Here is a 19,358-nt window from a genome sequence, read left to right as displayed (position 1 = left end):
ACTACTTAATGAAAAAAGCAAGAATACTTTTTCGCCTGCTGTTAATTTGATCTTTTAGCTGACAGACAAAATGTTGTCTAGATAGAACATCCTCAGGCCTAGATGTAAACAGATGTGATTGGAAGTAGAATCTTCTGAATATATTGTCTCTATTAAAACTGGTGAAAGTTAGTTCTACAGAGGAAACAGGGTCACTGTTTCTGGAAAGACACATTGCCATTACATGTTACATTGTTTAAGGTTTGTGCACCACAAACAAAAATCAATGTACTCCATTTAGCCAGAGTGGTGACTGAGGAAAAGACAAAAGTGCAGAATTCAAAGTCGGGAACATAAAACCAAAACTACACTGCCTGGCCAAAAAAAAGGTCATGCACTCTAATATTCGTTGGACCGCCTTTAGCTTTGATTACGGCACGCATTCGCTGTGGCATCGTTTCCACAAACCTCTGCAATGTCACAACATTTATTTCTGTCCAGAGTTGCATTAATTTTTGCCAAGATCTTGTATGGACGACGGGAGATTTGGACCACTGCGCAAAGTCTTCTCCAGCACATCCCAAAGATTCTCAATCAGGTTCAGGTCTGGACTCTGTGGTGGCCAATCCATGTGTGGAAATGATGTCTCCCTGAACCACTCTTTCACAATTTGAGCCCGATGGATCCTGGCATTGTCATCTTGGAACATGCCCGTGCAATCAGGGAAGAAAAAATCCATTGATTGAATAACCTGGTCATTCAGTATATTCAGGTAGTCAGCTGACCCCATTCTTTGGGCACATAGCGTTGCTGAACCTAGACCAGACCAACTGCAGCAACCCCAGATCATAGCACTGCCCCCCACAGGCTTGTACAGTAGGCACTAGGCATGATGGGTGCATCACTTCAGCCGCCTCTTTTCCTACCCTGATGCGCCCATCACTCTGGAACAGGGTAAATCTGGACTCATCAGACCACATGACCTTCTTCCATTGCTCCAGAGTCCAATCTTTATGCTCCCTATCAAATTGAAGCAGTTTGTTCCGATTAGCCTCACCGACATGTGGTTTTCTTACGGCTACACAGCTGTTTAGTCCCAATCCCTTGAGTTCCCTTCGCATTGTGCGTGTGGAAATGCTCTTACTTTCACTATTAAACATAGCCGTTAGTTCTGGTGTTTTTCTACGATTTGATTTCACCAAACGTTTAAGTGATCGCCGTTCACGATGACTTTCAGACCACATTCCTTCCTGGAAGGTGACGTTTCCCCACTGTCCTTCCAGTTTTTATAATGCGTTGGACAGTTCTTAACCCGATTTTAATAGTTTCAGTAATCTCCTTAGATGTTTTCTCTGCTTGATTGCATGCCAATAATTTGACCCTTTGACCTTAACATCTTTTCCACGGCCACAGGATATGTCTTTTGACATGACTGTTTAACAAATGAGAAGCTACTCACTGCATCAGTTAGGGTTAAATAACTTGTTGCCAGCTGAAACATAATCACCCATGCAGTAATTATCCAATGGGAGGCTCTTACCTATTTGCTTAGTTAAATCCAATTTATTGGGCCGGGCAGTGTATTTGAAATGCAAGACACCATAATAGTTTAAAAATGAAAAGGTTTTTCAGTATTTTTGTACAGTAGTATAACTTTCCCCATATTTTGTAAAACAGTGTTCTTTGACCAGTTCTTTCATCCATCTCCTTCAAATGACTGAGTGATAATGGAGTTAATTAGTTATTGTCCTCAGAGTAAGATCTAGCAGAGCATCTGGGCCTCTTGCTGCTCCTGAGGTGAATCAGGCAAAGCTTCAACCTTATACCTCTATCTTTCTATGCTGTCCTTCAATGCTTCCTCTACCCCATTTCTTTAAGATAAGAAGGTTTTTACTGCGGCAATATCGAAATAGTCCAGAGGGAATGACAGATATGGTGTGGGGATGGCTTGAAAGGACGGGGGAGGGATTCATGCTTTGAGGTTGAAAGAGGTGGAGGGCTGGACAGCAGAGCGAAGAGGAGAGGAAGAGAGATCAGGACGATGATGAGAAAACAGTTCAGGAGGGAAAAGAGCGAGAAGAAAGTGAAGAGTAAGGATGGAAAAAGGGAAGAAGAGGGGTTATCAAAGAAGGACATGCACATGAATAAAAATGGGTTAACCATGATTGTCTTTTTTATTAATGTTATCATTGTAAATCTTTGATCTTCTTGAACCTCTATTTGTCGCTGCTGGCTATCTTTATGGGCACTGTTATGAAATAAGATGTCTTATATCATGTACTAGTGGTATTCCTGTGTACACACACTTCTTTGATGCACTGTATTTTACATCATGAGGCTATTATTTCACAATACAACACATGGACTGATACAGAGCTGTGTTAATACCTGGGAGAGAATAATAGGGTTATACTTGGAAGAAATGGGGGTAGTGTGTTGTGGTGGGGTTTAGATGTGAAAGTGTGTGTGTGCAGTTGGATGGAGGGGGGCCCTATGCTTGCCACAGTGAGAAGGTTAGGGGGCAGCCCATCTGGGAAGGTCTGGAAGTCAGAGATAAGTATTGGGGGAAAATCCTGCCTCCCTGTGCCATATCAAATTTACAACATTAAGACCTCATTATCTATAGAGTCACTACGAGGGGAGGAGGAGAGGGAGGGAGTAGATGGAGGGAAGGAAGGTGGAGAAATGGCGGTACAGTTCAGCTGTCTGGTAAGAAAAACTTGTCCTCTCTCCAGGCTTATCAAACTGCTCCCCGAGGACTTCTTCACTTGAAGCCATGAGCTAAAATGAGTCACTTGATTTTTGTTGGCTTGTCTTCAGTGAAAAATGAAGAATTTCTTTTGATGTATATCAAGGTAGAAGAATGAGAAGGAGAAACAATGAAAAATTGTATAACGACCAGCTTTTAATTCTGGGTCTTAATTGGCTTCCATGTTAAATAATTTTAAAGCAAAGGCAGCAGCATATGAGGCCAACTTAGAGTAAAGCCGTTGCCCTGATTTTGACAAAGAAAGTTTTTATCAGTGACAGTCAGACTGCAGCGACAGTGCATGTCTCAGCGAGTGCAGCTCTTCACACTCTGTCCTCTACTCTAACTCTAACTCACTATAATTGCTCTCCGAGCTGCAAGAATCTTTTTCCCTCTGCTTTTCTCCATCCTTTGATGGATCTTTGCTTATAACCAAACTATGGAAAGTAACCCCCCCCCCCCCACCTCCAGGTGCAGCACCCTGCTTCTTGAGATGTAATGGTATTGAAAGGATTTTTCTGTCACATTATTACCCTGTAACCTGCTACATCTATTATTTTTTCATGAGTTTTCCAGGTGATTTCCTACAATACTGTTCATCCTCTCCTACACATTTAGGGAGCGTCTCTCCTGTATACATACATTTCATGTCGAAATTATGTTTTTTAAACTAACAGCTAAGTGTTTCATATAAGCATTTTCTGATCTACAGCCTATAGTGTACATGGACAGAAAACACCAAAACAGTTGGTAGGACTCACATTACTCTAAGAGAGGTCATTCACTGTTTGCAGGACCACAAAAGAGGTTTGTTTTCAGGAGGAAAAAAAAGATAGATGTTAAGCACTTCAGTAAACAACAGCACTGCTGTTTTTATGTGCTGCAGACAGTCAACATGAGTACTGCACAGTTGAATCTGCAATGTTTTTCCCATGAACATAAAAAAATCACTCATGCATTTCACTGCAAAATATATTTTGAATACTATCTCATGAATAAAAACAGGAATGAGGAAAGTTACAACTCAGCTTTCATTATGCTAAAACTTTGACAGTGAATCTGAGATGATCCTTTTAGTAGCATTTCAGAATGTGAGACTAAGATAGGAATGTAAAAAACATTGAATATAATATGTAACAAAATTGCAATGGAATAAGAATGTCACTTTCGTAGGATACCAAATTATACTTCTTGTTTAGCATACACATTTTTCTATTTTATTTCATTTAAAGTTGAAAAATGATCAAAAGAATAAAAACATACATGCAAAACGTACATTAATAAAATGAACAGTTGTGTCAGGGCTGTGTTTAGTTTAATTACAGGATTACAAATATTAGTACTTTAGTACACCCAATTAACCAAGAGAAGAAACAAAAATAATAAAAACAAAACACACTTCCTCTTCCCTTTCACAACATAGTGACATTATATCCATATAGTGTGCTGCAGATTAATTGGACTCTACAATTTTGGAGTGTTTTAACTGGAAAAAAAAGATAAAAGAGAGCCAGTTGTGAATAGTCCTGAGCCTTTACAGTTTGTAGTTGTGATTTTATCTCTGTATTTTATTGAGTTATGGAGGCACCAACTCACTGCCAGTATGTATTAGAAAGACAGAAAGGAATAAGGGCAGAGACTAGCAGTGGTGTCCCAAAGAATGCCCAAAACAATTTTCTTCTATTTAAAAAAAAAGAAAAGATAAATGGCAGGAAATCAAATGTGGGCTGTGGATGAGGGGGCATGTTGTTCTTTTTGGTGTACAGTATCTCACACAAACACTTGTAGGTGCTTTGCTCTTTGTTTTTAAATCGGTCTGCAGTGAAAGTTCATCTGTTTACGCAGCCGTTGGCTCTGCTACAGAAAAGATTTGCTTAGCTTTGGGTGATAAATAAGCTTTAATTTAACTTTCAAGCTCCAAATACATTGCTTTCCTCTGACTCAATTACAAAGAAGACAAGATATGCAGCCCCAGTTTGTCCTCTCTATGGAGTGTTTCTCTGTCCCGGAGCAGCAGTCTTTGAGGAGGAAGCAATCAGCTCCTCCACGTTTCGACCCTGAATCAGAGGCACTTATTGTTGACCTGGATTTGACTTTCTTTGTGCCGGATAGTTTGATAATTGGACTCTGGCAGTGAAGTGTTTTGTACCTTCAATCTGCTGGTACACACTAGTAAGGACAATGTCCACTACAGGGCAGCTGGAAGTTTAAATTGCTTCGGTCGGACAGACTTCTTTACAGAGCAGAGGAGTGGAAATTTTGATTTCAGGAGCATCCACAATAGGGAGTAAATTGGTGTTTTTTTTTTCATTCGTCTTCAAGTGATTCAGCTAGGGAGAAAAAAAGAGCTTCCAGTGCTCTCAAGATGTTGACATACACAGCAAGATTTGAGAGTGAGAGTGACATTTTATCATCATATTCACTCTTTGATCTCTTTTGCAAAACACTGAAAACAAGCCCATGCAATAGGGTAAAACATCTGGAGGGAGATCTGCTGCTTCTTTGCATAAAAAGGAGCCGGTTGAGGTGGTTTGGGCATCTGATAAGGATGATTCCTGGGTGCATCATTTTGGAAGATTTCTAGGCATGTCAAACTAGCTTAGTAGGAGACCCTAAGGTAGAACCAGAAAACGCTAGAAAGATCATATCTCAGCTGGCTTGAGGTGCTTCAAGAAGTTTCTCTTGAGAGTTTTTCCTTAGATTATTATCATAGAATCTAACTCAAAGTGCAAAGTATGTAGCAAAGTTCCCAAAAGTTTGGTTTAAGGACATAATAGCATTTCTCAATAAGCACATTTGATGTCTGTGAGTTCATCTTTTGCTTATTGGCAATGGCAAAGATAAGAGAAACACCATCTTCTTCATGCAAGCCTTGATGAATGGATGGTGAGTCCATTTATTTGGGAGGAAAGAATCTGGTCTTTACTAATGAAGGTTTCAATTAAAAGGCGGTCTGTGATGTGACTTTTGTTAAAGATTGAGAGACCAAGCTGAGATCAACAGTAAGCACAGGAGATGAATCTCTATCATTCCTCTGAACAAACAGTGCAGCAATCTTAGTGGCAACAGTCCACAAACAAACCACAAAGAGCCTATGGTGAAAAACTGTCTCATGATATAATGAAAAAATGAACATACATATCCTGGATATGGCTCTAAAACATTAAAGCAGTCACGGTAACAGGGGAACGTTGTGTTGTTGGTCCAAATTAGGTTTTTCTAAATCACTGTCCATTATTATCCAACCTTTTTTTCTTTTAGAAATATAAAAGTGATACGTTGCCGGTACTACACATACAATATGAGTTGCTTGACCAATTTCAAGGTAGCAATTGGATCTTCCAGAGCCCACAGACCATAATTAGATTCCATTTTGCGTCATACAGCTCATGAAACTGTGGCCCCTTACACTACATCAGTTGTTCATCGAAGAAAGATACACAGCTTTGTAGGATACAATAAATCATTAAACCTTTCTTTCATAATTTAGTTGAAGTGATGTAGGCTTACCGTTTGAGAGAATATCACTGACCACTTATTAATGAATAGATGCTTTGTTTTCTACATGAGTACAACAATTGATGTGTGCTAGAACAAAGAGAGGCACTCCGTCACAGTGAAAGACTGTCAGTGTTACGACAGGCCCCATGAGATATGAATTTGTGACTCTAAGATCAATGGAGACTTATTAGGAAAGGATATTGTATAAAAATGAAGCATGGACCCAACACTTTCATTGCTATAGAGTGCAAGTGGGAGAGAAAAATACATCAATAACAGCAATTATAAATCTCAGCATGTTGACAGGTGTCTGCCTTCCACCGTCTTTTAATATTCCTCTTGTTATACAATATTGAATGATTTGTATTATTATTTTTAAAGACATTGCTGTAAATGGATACATTTTACAACCCACAAGCCAAACCACACCACAAAGGTCTTACAGTGGACATTGCTGTTTTAAGGTGATCATTTTAGTTCAGTTATATAAGTAGATGAACACATATCTCACAACATGATAACCTGATTCGTGTTTCTGAAGGAAGCAAAACAAGTGAGAATAACTCCCACACACTGAGTTATTCAAATTAGGTCATCTCCAGTTGTGCCGTCAGGTAAAACCTAAAATTAGTCTTGCATGCCTTTGCATTGCAGTATTATTCCGCACATATTAGGGTTATTTTATCAATGAAAAAAATGCTTTCATTACATTTTAAATTGTGTTACTTTGATCTCATTGGCCTAGAGTATTTATTTTTGGGAAAAATACACATTTGCTTATTTTGCTTAGAGTTGACTGAGATGATTGTTACCACTCTCAAGTCTCTACAGGATTGTTCATTATGAAGGTGGAGTCTGAAAGCTATTAGCTTAGCTTAGCATAAAGACTGGATAACCTGGCTCTGTCAAGAGGTAAAAACATCTGCCTACCAGAAAGTCTGAAGCTCACTGATTAACAAATTATACCTCGCAAAACTAAGTAACTGACATCAATGTGTTGACAAAAACGTGTTGTGTTTTTACTGGACAGTAATGTGCCACACTATTTATTGGCCAATGACAAACCTAAGTAATAGTGTTTAATTTGGAGGAGCAGCTCAGAAGATTTTAGAAGACCTAGTTGTTCCAATCTTCATGCTAAGCTAAGCTAACTATCTCCTTGCTCATGCTTAATATTCAATGAGTTTGGTTGCCATTTTTTTTTTTATTAAGTAGAATAACTTTCTTTGTCTGATTACCTGGATGACAAAGTGCAGGTTTTTAGGATGTTTTATCTCTGACCTAATGTTTTGTTATTCTTTAATTGGTAATTTACCCATATGTTTCTAGAGACCTTATGAACTGTTGTGACTTATTGTCCATATTCCTGAACATGGGCCAACATATTGTAAATGATCAAGCATGCAGTAGTTCTTCTTTTATTAAAGTTCTGTAAGAAGCAGTGAGACTGTTGCTGCTTATCACTGAGTCCTGATAATAGATGACTCAGACGTAGTTGATATTGATTCTCCTGTTTTTATCGACTCTAATGGATTACTGTCTGTGAACATAACACCACAGAAGCACAGACAAACACACACAAACATTTATCATCCCACTTTACCTTGTCAAAGTATTGTATCTCGTAGTCGAGGATAATTCCGTTGGGATGCTCGGGCGGTGGCCATGACAACGAAAAACTGCGACTAGTTGAACTCACTTGGTGCATTATGGGAACTACAGAGGGAGCTGTTAAAAAACACGTACACACACAAGTACACACAATCAATTAGCAGTTAAACATTTCCCTTACATGTTTTAACTTCATAAATATGGAAATATAGTGTGTAATGTAATGACCGAGGATTATATACACCCTGGCAAGAAAAATGTTTAAGCATCCGGCCTCGTTAAAACAAATTACTGCACTTGTCACTGATGGGGAAGCAAGAGTTATGTCGGCAATGCATTTTCACCCATCATTTTAGGAACCAGAAGCTCTTGGCTATAATATATTTTCATGGTTTTGCCTCCTAGATCTTTTTATGAGTTGTTTTTCATCACATTTGTACAGTACTTCACTTGAGAGGGTGCACTGAAGAGAGGAAGAAGCAGGATTGATACTATACCCAGTAAAAGTATCAAATTGATGTTGCTATATTGAGAATGCATGCATCTCACAAAGTCATAAGGGGATCATAGGCTGCCAAAAAACTCAGAAAAAAACTGTGATACCTCAAAAACCAAAGACTTCCTCTGTAGTCATAATTTGAGTAAGCTGTCACCTTAAAAAGACTCATTTTAGGTTGGCCAACATTTATATTTTACAGTGTTCCCTACATGTAGAGTCACTTCCATATCCTCAGGTCCCATGAAATACACTCAAACATGTTACATAATTTAAACCCCGCTGGTGCAATAAACCGGAAGATAAATCAGTTTTTGTCGAGTTCTAAAAGATTTCAGGGATAAGAGAGTTTTGCATCCGGCAGCAGTTACAAATGCGTTCAGAAAGCAGCAGGGTGACAATGGATCATGTTTCGATTAGGAATGAGCCTGAGTTGCCGTAGATGAGGTAAATGATGTGTTTTCCATCGGAGCAAAGCGGCTTTTAAATCTAAATTTGGTAGTACTGGAGATATCACTTGTGTCTGTCTCTATAAAGTATTGATTGAGCTGTAACTCAGCTCACTTTATAGTCTCTGAGAATTACACAGTGAGAGACAGAGGGAGGGGGAGATAGAGAAAGGAGGGAAGGGAGAGGGGATACAGACAGGAAAAAGAGAACAGAGAGAGAGGGGCAGAGGGAAAGACGAAAACAGGATGAAAGCTGTGGATATGCAGGAAAGACAGAGAAGAGGCAACAGAGAGAGGAGAGCTGACAAGCTTATAACATGTTTTATGAATAAAAAAGCTGTAACTCAATTTCCTTTATCCCCCTAGCCACCCCTCGCATAATCCGCTGTGCCCCAGGGTATGCTTACACACACAAACACAGATGCTTGCACACAGTTTTCTGCACTCACCCGCCTGATTGGTCGTAATGTTGATTGACAGTTGTTGGGCGGGATAAGGGCTTTTGTTGGAGACTCCGTTGACTGCCTGTAGGGTTAAAAGTGCAATGGTCAGCTTATCCATCTTATAGACATTAACCCCCATAGTAACTGTTTTTTTTTTCATCTCACAACAGTAGCAAAACTACCAATCCTTACTCTAAGTAATTCCTAAATCAATAGTTCCTTGATTTTAGGTGGAGGTAGACAAAAGCATGTTTCTCTTTTCTCAGCAGCAACACATTTTACTGGCTGATCGAACAACTTAGGGGCTATTTCAAAACGAATGTATTGTGGTCACTGACAGCACGATAAATTGTGAATCATTTGCCACAGCTATCTTCCCTGTCTCACTGTCCTATTCTCAAAAGATATTGCGCTCATGACATTAGAGCCTATATGCCCGAAACATTTTGCTGATTGCAATTTGCCATTTTTTTGTAAAAGGGGGATGGAGGAACATTTTGCCATTTTTTTTGGCAAAGGGAGATGGAGGAAAATACTTAGTTTTTTTGGTTTTGTGTCTCTTTTTTTTTTTTACACATGTATTCTCAAAAATGTTACGTAGAACAGTTGTGCATCCTGTCTCTGCATTCCAAAATAAAATGACATTGAGTTCGGCTACAATCACTGCTGCTCTGATCACAAGTCCAGGCATATATATACTTTATAGTCTAAATGACTTCAGTTACTATCAACGCTCTAAAGACGCTAATGATTTCACTGTAACTCTGTGTGGCTGTAGCTTGGTTTCTTGAAGGTTTGTTTGAATACAAAGGGGCAATTTAAAGAAAGATATGTTATCTTAAATAGCACAGGAACATCTCGGCGCTATTTGATTGCTAACGCAATTAGGATTGAATTTGACCCTTAGCAGGGGCTTTAAGGATTACATTTACATGTTTTCCTATTTGTGCAGGTTAAGTGGCCCCAAATGCCATACAATCCCTTTGTAAATGTGTCCCTGAATTGGTTGAAAATGTGTGAATTGATGTTCAAAATGAACTGCTTTAATTTTTCCCGCTGACTAATCTTTAAGGAAAACCATGTCAATTCATCTTAAATATGAGACAGTGCTAATAAAATGAGGCTTTAGCCAAAACAATTCAACTTCTCCCATTGAGGATCCATTATTCTTTTATTTTACTATAGAGGTAGTTAGTTTAGTTTTAGAATAATAATAAGGGAACATGTAATATCAACCTATTATTTGTGTATAAGATAACACTGTTAAACTGCTTAGCTTACACACTTGGACAAGCAATCCACACTTTATATTTATGTTCCTGTTATTGTTTTATTTATTTCAATGTAGAATGACTGTAAATGTTTTCATAAAACTGTCTCAGCGTCTTTCTCATCTCACCAACACAAAGACACAATTAAATGGTTCGGAGTGTGTTTTAAAGACCACCTAATTATCTGCCACATGTTGTTTGTCGTGAGCTCAGTTAATCATTTTGACGGTTGGAACAATGTCTTCAGTCACGGGAATCATTAAACCAAGGCGTGGCAATTACTAATGATAGCTTAATGGCTTACTCCAAGCTCTAATTCTATAATGTTGTGTTGTTCCTTTATGATTTCACATTTCATTTGATGTTTTTTCTTTCCTTTAATGTCTAAAGGATTACCTTAAAATATATCAGTGCCAGATTAAAAAAAAACATGTTTTTACATTGCACCACTAGTATTTTACACAGTTGTTTTATCAATATAGAATAACTTTTTTTAATGTAACCATTTGGAAGAAATGGATGGATGTCTCAATGGATATTCTCTTCTGGTGACTGCCTTCAGGAAGCACATCATATTATAATCAATAGTTTCAAAATCAGGACCGTATTTTAGACATTCATTCATACATCATTATAGATTTATACGTCCCCAAACAGAGTATTTTCTTAATGAATCAACTCACCAACTGGGCCACACTACTGCATATTAAAAAAAACATGAACTATATGTCATAAGACTAGATGTTACAGGTCTGAATTTGTAAAGTAAGACACCTCCTTACCTTACCAATTACAATGCAGTAGACCTTGATTTAAACACCCAGCCTTGATGTTAAAGGCGACCAATGGTAGATGATTGGTTCACAATGCTATGGGCTTTATAAGGGGTGGGGGTGGGGGGGGGGGAGTGGCCTTGTGGTTTGAGAGAACATGATATAACTGGAAGTTGTGCATTAAAGCGTCCATGTCAGCAATCATATTTGCAGCCTCAGTATCCTTGAACACCACAGGGAATATCTGGCAGCAATTTGCAAATTAAAACAAGAGTTGACAACACACCAGTTAACACTAAGTATATTTTATATATAGTTATCATGTTTTAGAGGCGCATCTTCATATTTTGACTAGCGATCCAATCTGTAGAAGTTACCGTCTTTAACATTGTGTAACTAGTAGTGTGAACAATTTAAGGAACTATCCAACTATCCACCTTCATCTGTTATGTAGGCTTTAAATGAGGCTTTGTAATGTTTGGTATTCATTTTTTTCCAAGGAGTGTTGCAGCCAATTGCAACCTTGAGCTTTCAGGGCTATGAAGTATTTAATAGTACGATGAAGAATTTTATAATTGTAAATGAATATTTTCAAGATCGACAAAAGACTAGCAGCGTGATTTTTGAAAGGTTTTCTTAAAAGTCTTTTTGATACATTTTGTCAACTGTTCTTGAGATTCATAAGAGCCATTGGTGTCCATTGCAACTGTTGTGAATCCACAGACAATGCATGTTAACTTTCAAGACATTTAAAGCCTAAAGACAGTAGGCTAAGCTTGTGATACTCCAAATAAAGATTTCCATTCCAGCTTTAAAAAAGCCCTTCTCTCCTCGCAATGGACAAACCTGAATTTCGAAGGTGTACGATGTATGGGCCCGCAGCTTGCTGATCTCCACCCTCGTTTCCTTTAAACCTTGCTTGCCCGGAATAAATGCCACGTTGTCGTCACATGGCTGGCACGCTCGGCGCTCATTGCTGTGGCAACGGCGGCACAGGACATTATATGACAGGTCCTCACGGTGCCCGATATCCGCGGTGGGTGCCACTCCACTGCCACCGATGTCTGGTTGACGACTGAGACCACGTTACGAGGAGCCGAAGGGACACCTAGAGACAGATGATTGGACGTTAGGAATTGAAAATACACACGTGAAGCGCCTGTTTCAGAATCTACCAGCTCAACTGTTCCACACCTGGATGCAATCAAACTTCATTATGGTGAGCACTTGCCAAAATAATTAGCATTTTTATTAGTCGGTGTACTTATGTCTGACATATGGATATATTGTTTTTATTATCACAGGATGTCTGGTATTTTATAGCCAAGCAAGCTGTTGTGATAGCAGAGAATCAGTGCTTGTATGGTGTGAGCTATTTTTGGAAACGTTGTAGTTGATATAGTATTACAGTAACAAAGAATAAACAGTCTCACACTGACAGTAAAGACAATGTCTGATGGGACAGGACATTTATGCATTCAATTGTTGGTACAGCAACTGGAGTATGATTGTCCTGTTGTTGTGTTTTTTTCTACATTTTTAAAGAAACATTTTTTAAATTGTAGTAAGGAAACTATTGGATTAGTGTTTGTTTTTTGTTTGTTTTTTTACAATAGTTTTGTGCAACCAGTGCCCTCTCTTGAAGTTACAGTGTTTAAAGAGGGAGACAGGGGATGACAAAAAAGGGTTTAGGCCTGATTGAAAAACCTCAACACGGGTACCAAGGTCCAGTACACACACAGCTCTATCAACTCATAAGCTATCAAATTAAAAGATACATCTTAAAAAGCTGATCACTCGTTCATCTCTGGTGACATCAACAGAAAAGAACATGTCCTTTCCCATCTTGTGAACTTTTTCTTCAGCTGATTTTGCCAGGAATATATTCTACAATAAAGTATGGACAGTGCAGCATAATATTGGTCACAGAAAAAGTAAAGAATCACAATTTGACTTTAAGTAAGTGCTCTGTCAAGAAGTTAACTTGACTTTTCTGTTCACTGAACAGAGACTATGAGGATGATAACTTTACTTCACTGACACTGCAGTATTGCTCCTACAGATGTGGAGAACTTAGCCAACCCTGTCTCTATCAGTCAGAAGGTGACCTAACAGCTCACCGCCAGCCAGAGAATCTTTTATTCTGTCACTCTTCATTCAGTCACTCAGCTTCAGTCTCTCGTTTCTGTCAACTCATCTCTTTGATCTGAGCAGAAACTCTGGCTTTCAGGGTGTTAAAGCAAGTCTTAAACACACAGACAGAGTTTTCACAAGGTTAAACCTAGCGGGTTCATTTATCCTCGACTGTTCACGCACATCACACAGAGCAGCACAGACACAACCGCACGACAAGTGGGAACAAGAAATGAAAGCCATATTCAGCCTTGGCATATGTTACATATCAGTTTCATGAGAAATGTCTGAGATGGCCTGTGGAATATACAATGAATGTGTGTGTGTGATAGACCCACACTACAGAGTAGCAAGTCAAATATCTCAGTAGCATATTTAACAAGCCTGCAGAGAGAGGACCCGCCTACTAACTGTGCATTCATACACGTACAACAATCATCACAAATAATCACTCGATCTGAATAGCATGACGACAAAAAAGGCCTTATGATCACATTTTAAACCGTCCATTTTTACTGCTGCGAAGCGTTATCTGTGCTGCAGTCCACAACCGTTCTGCCATTCCTCATTGTGCTGTGAGGGGCTTTCACAGTATCAATCTGACCTATACCCGAAAAAATAAAATCCATCTAATCACATTGAACACTCACTCTTTCATATCACTGATCAGATTTTATATTTGATTTGATTACACAAAATAAAACTAAACTGATGCTCCTATCGTTGCAGTTAAAACCCACAGGTTTCATAGTATTTCATGTGTTACCCTTTGATTAAAAGTATCAAGGTAATCTACAAAACTGCATAGGCTGAGTAGGTTGACACCTGACACCTTTTCACTGGCAAAGTAGATTTTTTTTATTTCCCATCTGCAATCTATGATCAGTAACATGGTTTGGATGACAAAAAAAAAAATTTTTTTAGCGTAAGATCTGAAATTTCTGGGTGAAAGTTAACCCACAAATTGCCTCTATTGGTGTTTTCATTGATCACTATTTTACAACAATAATGATTATGCCTCTATGGTTGCTATCCCTCTGCCTTTGACTTACTCATTCAGAGAGGAACATTTCAATCGAACTCGAGCAATTGGACCACTGTTGCTGGAAAATGTTGTTTTTGATTTGCTTCCAGTGCAGTTTGTTATTTGTGATGTGAGCAAAAAGTAAACCAACCCAAACTGTGGAATATTATATAACTATGATGGGAACTTTCAACACTGATCTCTATAGAATATGTATTTATCTTTCTTGGTTTTTAAGCCAAACTGTAAACATTTACACCTAATATGATGGGACAACAAGTCTCTGTTTCATTCTACTTTTACCTTTTTTAGATAAAACTGAAACCAAAAACCAATTACTGCTTTGTTATCTCTTTGTGACCATCATATTAGATTAAAAAAAACATAAGCGCTGATGATGCAGGAAAATGAGTCAGCACATATGACCAAACATTACCATTACATACCATACCATTTTTGTTATCATAATTCACACCACTGATGGATGAATTTGAAGAACAGATCGGGTTAGCACCTTGACATGGCAGATAGCAGTCACTACCTGCTAGCTGATATCACAATCGGTATTGCGCTTATATTACTCTCCCATACAGCTTCGTGTAATTTGTTTTTTTGTGTTTGATTCAAATCGTTCATGCGGCAAATAATTCACGATACCTTTTGCTGCAAGAACACAGTAGGTAGAATTATAGCAGAGAGAAAAAACATTTTCAGATCACATGCGGTGAGGAAATTCGTTAAATCCCCATGAGAGAAAAATTCAAACGTGACTGAGTGTTTTTGCAATGTGGCTCATTTGCATGAAAAGGGGAAAATCTTGCATCAAATGTATGCATATTACTTTTAATATGTGCAAACAGCACAAGAGCACTGAGACTCTATTTGCTTGACAGCGCAGTAAGGGGTCCATTTCACCCTTTGCAGGTGCAGCAACACAGTGTCTTATTGTCATATTTGATTAGGTTTAGTAGCAGCAAGAGCAGCGCAATCATTTTGTGAATTGGAGCAAAGACTGTTTTTGGGTTACTTTTTATATATTCTTCAAGCTAAATGTTGCAAATTCATTCATGAATGTAGGAAAGTAAAATAATGAACTGCCCATGAATGAACCAGAGCTTTTTTTAGCTTTGAAAAACATGAAGTTGTATCCAGGTCACCAGGACTTGCACAAGCACACACATGTACCCACACACACAGTGTACACAGACTAATACACACAGTTTCACAGTTTGAGACTGGCTTCAGAGACAGTCCAAAATGATTCATGTCTCAACCTACTTACACCATCTCTCAGTGGAACTGAGAGGCTGTGTTTTTCAAATTCGGTGCCTTGCCTCGCATAGCAATACAGCCTCTCCAACACACTAAACACATATTCACTTCAATGGAAAGCCTGAGGAGTGTGGCAGTGTTATTACTTACTGTTCCCCAAATCCCCAAACAACGAAGGGAACATTGCGGCACACTCGCATCTGAATGAGGTGCATGAAATTAGGTTGGAATGATAAATCCAAAAGTATATTGTCCTTTAATTTAATGAAGAGAAATTGGACTGTCAGGGATGTCAACCACTGATTTGTTTTTGTATGTCAGCTGGTGGTTACAGCAAAATTGTCCTAAAGCATAATTACACACACATTGCTAATAGGTTTACTGAGTATATATTTTTGGGTTTGACAGAGAGACTTACTGGTGCACACGTCCTCTGGTTTGTCCATGTCTCCACGGTAATATCCGTTGCGGCAACCACAGAGGGTGGCGGCCTCGATGGTGGAGCGACTGTTGAGTGGACATTGCTGACATAATCCTGCCCCCTGGAATGACTTAAAGGTGCCCTGAGGGCATGCTGAAGAGGGGGAGAGAGACAGAGACAGAGAAGGAGAGGGGGAAAAACACACATTTAAAAAAATTCAAATGTCGGCCTTCTGAACATGAATCAAACGCAACATGTAAGCTCTGTTTGTGCGTCTTTTGTTTGTCCTGATTGTAAGGCATTCGGCAGACTTTGTTTTTGAAAGATACGGCCCCGCTGGAGTTATTACCGGTAGAGTAAAGTTGACAAAGCACAGAAGGGGATTTTCTGAGAATAGCAAAACATCATCCTGTTCAACCAAGATAGACAAACACAGGTTGTGTCTACAGTGACACATTGATTATCCACAGTGTAGATCATACTTTAATTTCTCTGGTTTGTTTATTTGGGTCACAGTTGTTCCTGCCCATAAATCTACCAAGTTATTCTTTGTGACATAAAAACAATTCTTAAAGATCATGTTCCCAATTAATGTAATTTTATTCATCTGGGAACGGCTTGCTCTGAGCATACAGTACATGCTTGTTATTCAGCTTTTATATGAATCTGGATTTTCATTATTTGCAGTGCAGTCCGCTTGGGGAAAGAGGAGCCAAATAATGGGGGTCTGAGGTATTGTGTAACTGCTGTACTGAAATTAAGGTAACAGCTGTCTCACATCCACAGTGTTAAGGCTGTGTGAAGGCCCTTGTTTTTAGCTCTTTTAGTGCCAATGCCGCTGGTCTTGTTATGTGTCCCTCTGCAGCCTTGAATTTGAGGAACGAAAGTGCCCATTTCTAAAGCAATTACACTTCTCTCAGCTTTTGTGGTTACCTCCACTGGTTCTTGTGCATTTAATACACATATGTTACAAATAACCTCTCAAGTTTCCAAGGTTTTTAACCAGTCAGTTATATTCAGGAAACTTTTACACAAAATAAACCAGTACAGAAAACAGAAATGAACTCGTCTTTAGTATTGAACAGCCTCAAAACTGCCCATTTATACCACCGTTCTTTTTCACAGAAAAAAAAACCTTTCAGTATGTTTGCTTACAGTTAGCTTTTTTCAAACCAATAAAGCTAAAACTTTCATGGATAAAATGTCACAGACCAGAATCAGGACTGGTGTTTTTTGATTCAATCTATATATACTATCATGACTGCTCTTGAACCAAATAAGCACCGTATGATAGTACATGTCTGTTTTACCTCAAAGATGTTTTCGAAACTGGTTGTTTGCTGGGAATATTTATTTAACCTTCATTTCTTTAGATCAGAATAGCTGCTTTTTTAAACAAATCATAGCCAAATGGTGGCATAATTTACAAATAATTAAATAAGCTCTCAAAATGCTGGATCTAATTAAAACTCATGGACAGCTATACGCAACTGTTCATCTAATCAGTTATAGGCCTGTTTTTTTAGTGTAGAGTACTTAAAATTACATAACCTGTTCCAGGAAATGTTGGTACAATCTCCAGTACCCACTAAAAATGTCCAAGTGGGTTATTAATGGAGCCCTCCAAAGCTCCAAATTGTGCAAAAACACCACCACCACAGCAGCACTACAAGTATAGCTGACTGCATGACTGACAGCCCCCTCAAAAAAAGTATTTAATCTAGTTTGAATCTAGTTTTCACTTCAGTATATCCCACTTCTAGTCATTTGTATTCTAGAAGAACGCCTGCTTTCAATTCACATATTTCATTTCATAAGTGCTTTTTTGCTTAGAGCAAAACAGTCAGAACTAGGACTCAAAGTAAAAGATAAAAGCCTAATGAGAAACAGAGAGGTGTCACAGAACAAAAAGCTCCGTCAAAAACCTGAGTAAAAACAAAATGAGGTTACTTTCTTCCAGCTTTGATTAACCTTTAGCACTTTGTTTTCCTTTCCTCTGCTGTAATGCAAGTTCACTTTATCTCCGAGATGCTTGAGATGCTTTAAGGCCAAAATGCTAAACTTGTTACACAGATTTATGGTGAAGGCAGTGGAGGGATTGCAGAAGCAGGCATTTGCTAAGTCCATTTAGACTGGAGTCCAAATGATAACATGGATTGAGTGAAATAAGTAAATGAGACAAAGTGCTAGCAAGTTAAGAGCCTCAGAGTATCACTTAATCAAATGCTAAAGGTTTTAAGGCTTGGGCAGATTGTGTTCAAACAGAAAGAAAAGGGGAGGGAAACAAAAAAACTGATACTCAAACACCCGAAATGAATCAGAGGAGAATAAGGGGAACAATGAAACCGCAGTTTTTATTTCTCCCTCTCAGTATCACCATTTCTGCAGTATTGCTCTATTGTGTTCACGGTCCTGAAATGTTATACAGTTATTTCTTGGTTTTTGCTGATGCATTTGTTCTAGCATGATCTACAACAGAGGATGCTTTTCGTTGCCTCTGTGTTTTACTGCAGATTACATTGTGCATGAACCACAGAGCCTGAAGAAACGACTAAGATCTCAGGTATGAAGTGCACTTCATATCATACAGCAGGACTTGATCAAGGTTGTACTAATTTAACATCTTTACACATCGCTGGCCCCAAATGATAGCATGGTGTAACCATTTCATCACTTTGAGAACTAGAAACATGCTCTCAGTAGAGTGCAGCCCTCAGGTAGTGTGTGCCATGACCATTGGTCTTCTATTAGCTATGCTAAATTGTAACAATAATATTGTAGGGCAATATCTATACAGAACATGTCTGTGAAGTGTTTTGCTCAAAATACCAAACAGCTCACCCATTGTAGCCATGTCTCATACCCCTCTATTTCAGCACTGTTCCTCAAGTGCTGATTCTGTGGCTGTTGCTTTAAATTTGAGCTGAAGCTGGCCACACCCCTTTGGAGCACATGATCTCTCGCTGAAGAGAGAAGTTTCTAAGAAAGATACTCAGCTAAACGCTGCCGTAATCCCCATATTATGTTCCAAACCACATCAAGCATTATTTCTGAAACACTTCTCAGTGTTTACCACTAGAACAGTGACATTATATGTATTTTATACAGTGATGGGCAAGTTACTTCCAAAATGTAATACTATACATATTACTGTCTTTTTAAAGTAATAAGTTATATTACATTGTTACTGTCTCTGAAATGTAATGCGTTACACTACTTTTGCGTTACTTGGAGTT

The 19,358-nt window shown here is 38.6% G+C and overlaps 1 protein-coding gene across 1 annotated transcript in view; it reads right to left on the bottom strand.

The window, feature by feature from the left end:
* Positions 1–19,358, bottom strand: part of LOC134869570 (ephrin type-B receptor 1-like) — an 84,463-nt gene that overhangs the window by 26,413 nt on the left and 38,692 nt on the right. The window contains 5 exon segments of the mRNA XM_063891292.1: positions 7,833–7,957; positions 9,235–9,310; positions 12,119–12,306; positions 12,309–12,380; positions 16,120–16,275. Of these exon segments, the coding sequence (XP_063747362.1) occupies positions 7,833–7,957; positions 9,235–9,310; positions 12,119–12,306; positions 12,309–12,380; positions 16,120–16,275 (617 nt within the window).

The sequence above is a fragment of the Eleginops maclovinus genome, chromosome 9, assembly GCF_036324505.1.
Source record: "Eleginops maclovinus isolate JMC-PN-2008 ecotype Puerto Natales chromosome 9, JC_Emac_rtc_rv5, whole genome shotgun sequence".
Classification (NCBI taxonomy): Eukaryota; Metazoa; Chordata; class Actinopteri; order Perciformes; family Eleginopidae; genus Eleginops; species Eleginops maclovinus.
Note: the sequence above shows the minus strand (reverse complement) of the source record. Positions and strands in the feature narration are given on the sequence as shown.